Source organism: Scleropages formosus, chromosome 18 (genome assembly GCF_900964775.1).
Source record: "Scleropages formosus chromosome 18, fSclFor1.1, whole genome shotgun sequence".
Taxonomy (NCBI): domain Eukaryota; kingdom Metazoa; phylum Chordata; class Actinopteri; order Osteoglossiformes; family Osteoglossidae; genus Scleropages; species Scleropages formosus.
The window spans coordinates 23,801,662-23,804,468 of record NC_041823.1 but is presented as its reverse complement, the minus strand read 5'-3'; the positions used below and the strand labels follow the sequence as shown (position 1 = coordinate 23,804,468).

Genomic DNA, 2,807 nt, shown 5'->3' with positions numbered 1-2,807 from the left:
ATCTGATTATTCAAAAATATATATTAAAAATATGTATGTAGAATAACCCTGTAATGATTTTATGTCCCATACCATGTGTTACTGCAGGAAGTTTACATTTATTCATTCAACTGATGCTTTTCTCCAAAGTGACTTACAATGTTAATGTACCTGCAATTAATTACCTATTTATACAAGTGGGAAAATTTCTACTGGAACCATTCAAGGTAAATACCTTGCTCAAGGGTATTACAACTACAGGTAAGATTCAAACCTACAGCCTGTGGGTTTGAAGGCAGTAGCTCTAACCACTACACTACTACCTGTTTCCTCTGTTATTGATCACTGCAACCCTGAAATGATCAAGTTATAAAAGTGGTTAGGCGCTAATTTGTACTATTCTGGATTGTGGCTGTACAGGGGGCGCAGTGGCACAGCGTGCTTGGCTGGGTCCCCCCTCTGGTGGGCCTGGAGCTTGAGTCTTACTTGGGGTGCCTTGCAATGGGCTGGTGTTCCATCCAAGGTGTCCCCCCTTCCCCTATGCTGCTGGGTTAGGCTCCCATGCACTACAATCCCCCTTTGGACAAGCACTTTCCAACAGTGTCTGTGCATTGTGCCTGACAAAAATAAATTAAACATTTCTTAAGGTGCTGAACATATAAATGCAGAGCTGCTAATCCTGGCAGCCCTCTAGCATGGCAGGAAGACCATGAAAAGTCCAATTTAATGCAAATGAAAAAACACTGTCTCCCTCACTTGCTTTTCGTTAAGTGAGGTATGAATCATGGAAATGATTCAATCCACAGCTATAACTGTAAATTAACCAAAAGCTCAGCTGTGACCAAAAACAAACACACAGGGTTTTTTCAGATCAATGAATGGCTGAAAAACATTGTTTGCACATTCTCTCCATGTTTGCATTGGTTTCCAAATGGGTTTCCTCTCAGAATTCCAGTTTCCTTTTATGTTCCAAAGACCTGTGTTTCAGGTGAACTGGTGATCAGTATAGTATAGATGATCAGTAGCTGATGTTGCTCTCACAGGTGTCCAGAATGAGTAAATTTGATGTCACAGAAGAACAACTTACAGAACCTAGCTGCTCAACATAAGACGGAAAAGGTTCAGGTAGCATGTTGGGTTAATATCCAAATTCTTGACAATGCTGGGGCTGGTATGCATGTCTCAGCCAAATGTTTTCAACAGCTTGGTGCAAAGAGCAATGAATATCTCCACTAATATTGTAGAAAAACACAAAGGTTAGCTGGAGAACAGTGCATACTTCTACTTTTCCTCTCCAACCACAGCAGCTACAACCTTCTCTGCATCTGCCCCCATCTCATCTATGGCTCTAGTGAGCGCGAGTAACATGGCTACAAAGGAGCGGCTGGCAGATTTCGCAGTGTGTGGGAGGGCCATCTCCATCAGCCATGAGTTAGAGGGCTTCTCCTTTTCAGCTGCCAACAGCCGCTTCTTCACCTCCCCTTTGGTCACTTCTACAGAAAGGTTACAGCTGCGCAGCATCTTTAAATGTATACTGTCCTTCCCCCGCTGCCTTGCCAGCCTCTCAATTGACTTGTCATCCAGACCCAGTGATTGTCTCGCCTTATCCAAGATCCGAACAGCCAGGCTGGAGTCCACCATGGAAGAGACCAATGGCACAGGGATGGCTGAGACCCCCCCAGAGAGGGATGCAGCTGCCCAAATCACCGCCTTAAAAGCATCTTTCTTCCGTTGAACAACAGGAATGGAGAGGGCAGGCAAGGCAATGAGCAGAGCATTAGCCTTTATTTCCTGAAGGTCAAGCTCCATCTGCTCTAGCAGAGCTGGGAAGTCCAGTTTTTCCAAGGCAGAAACATGTACCATATAGACTTTCTGTGAACCCACACCTTGAGCCTTCAGCACATCCAGGCTGGACTGTCGTCTGGCTGCCAGAACTTCCACTGATTCCTTTTCAGAGGCTAACAGTGCAAAGTACACAGTTTCCTTCTGGAGTGCTCTAGCTTCCCTCCAGATGATGGTATCATTGGGATGGAGGCTTTGAGAAAATGTCATAATGACAGAGTTGAAACGTAGGAGTCTCACCCGCCCCATGTATTCTTCTGGGTCAAATGATGCATCAGTGGGGACAGCTGGAAGATCCCATACTCGAAAGTCCGAGTGTTTTGGACTGACATACATTGCCAGCTGATCAGGAGGGGTGGGGGAAGATGTCTTTACAGCCTCCTCATCCTCAGGCCCCAGCCCTCGCAGGGAGTTGATGAAGGCAGCTTTCTCTGCTCCTCTCTCCCCTATCACAGCAATGTTGACCCTACTTAGAAGGAGGTCCTCCACAGCATCCTTAACCTCTGACAGCTTGTTTTTATCCATGGACTCCTTCAGAACTTCCAGCACCTTCAGACTCTTAATCACATCAGCCATGACTTCTCCAAAGATTTTGATCTGACTATCATGAAACAGAAAAACTCTGCTTGTATGCAATCCATTTTAATTGAAATAAACATGAACATCAGTTAAAGCTGAAAGGGGTTTAAATGAATATCAGTTAAAGTTGAAAGGGGGTTAAGTTTTTGTACCAATACATGTTGTTCCCCTTTACTCAAAACTGTCTAGATATATTTTCAATAGTTGCAGCACTAATGTTAGTGCAGCAGTAGTTACTTTAATCCTAGGAATGTTTTCTGTATATATAGTTGCGTATTGTAACCAGAACACTTCAGATTAGGTGAATCTCTAGCCACTTGATGGTACCATTCACAAGAGGTCCAAAACAAAAACCCAAAGGCTCACAGTTCTAGGTATAATGTGGTGGAATGGCTGCTGAATTCCTT

The 2,807-nt window shown here is 44.2% G+C and overlaps 1 protein-coding gene across 1 annotated transcript; it reads right to left on the bottom strand.

The window, feature by feature from the left end:
• Positions 1-1,260: 1,260 nt before the first annotated feature.
• irgq2 (immunity-related GTPase family, q2) lies at positions 1,261-2,397 on the bottom strand. The gene has a single exon (XM_018726900.2). The coding sequence runs from the start codon at positions 2,395-2,397 to the stop codon at positions 1,261-1,263; it is 1,137 nt and encodes a 378-aa protein (XP_018582416.1).
• Positions 2,398-2,807: the final 410 nt, after the last annotated feature.

Excerpts from the sequence above, each read along its gene's own strand:
- irgq2 (XM_018726900.2), bottom strand. The coding sequence starts at position 2,397 with ATGGCTGATGTGATTAAGAGTCTGAAGGTGCTGGAAGTTCTGAAGGAG.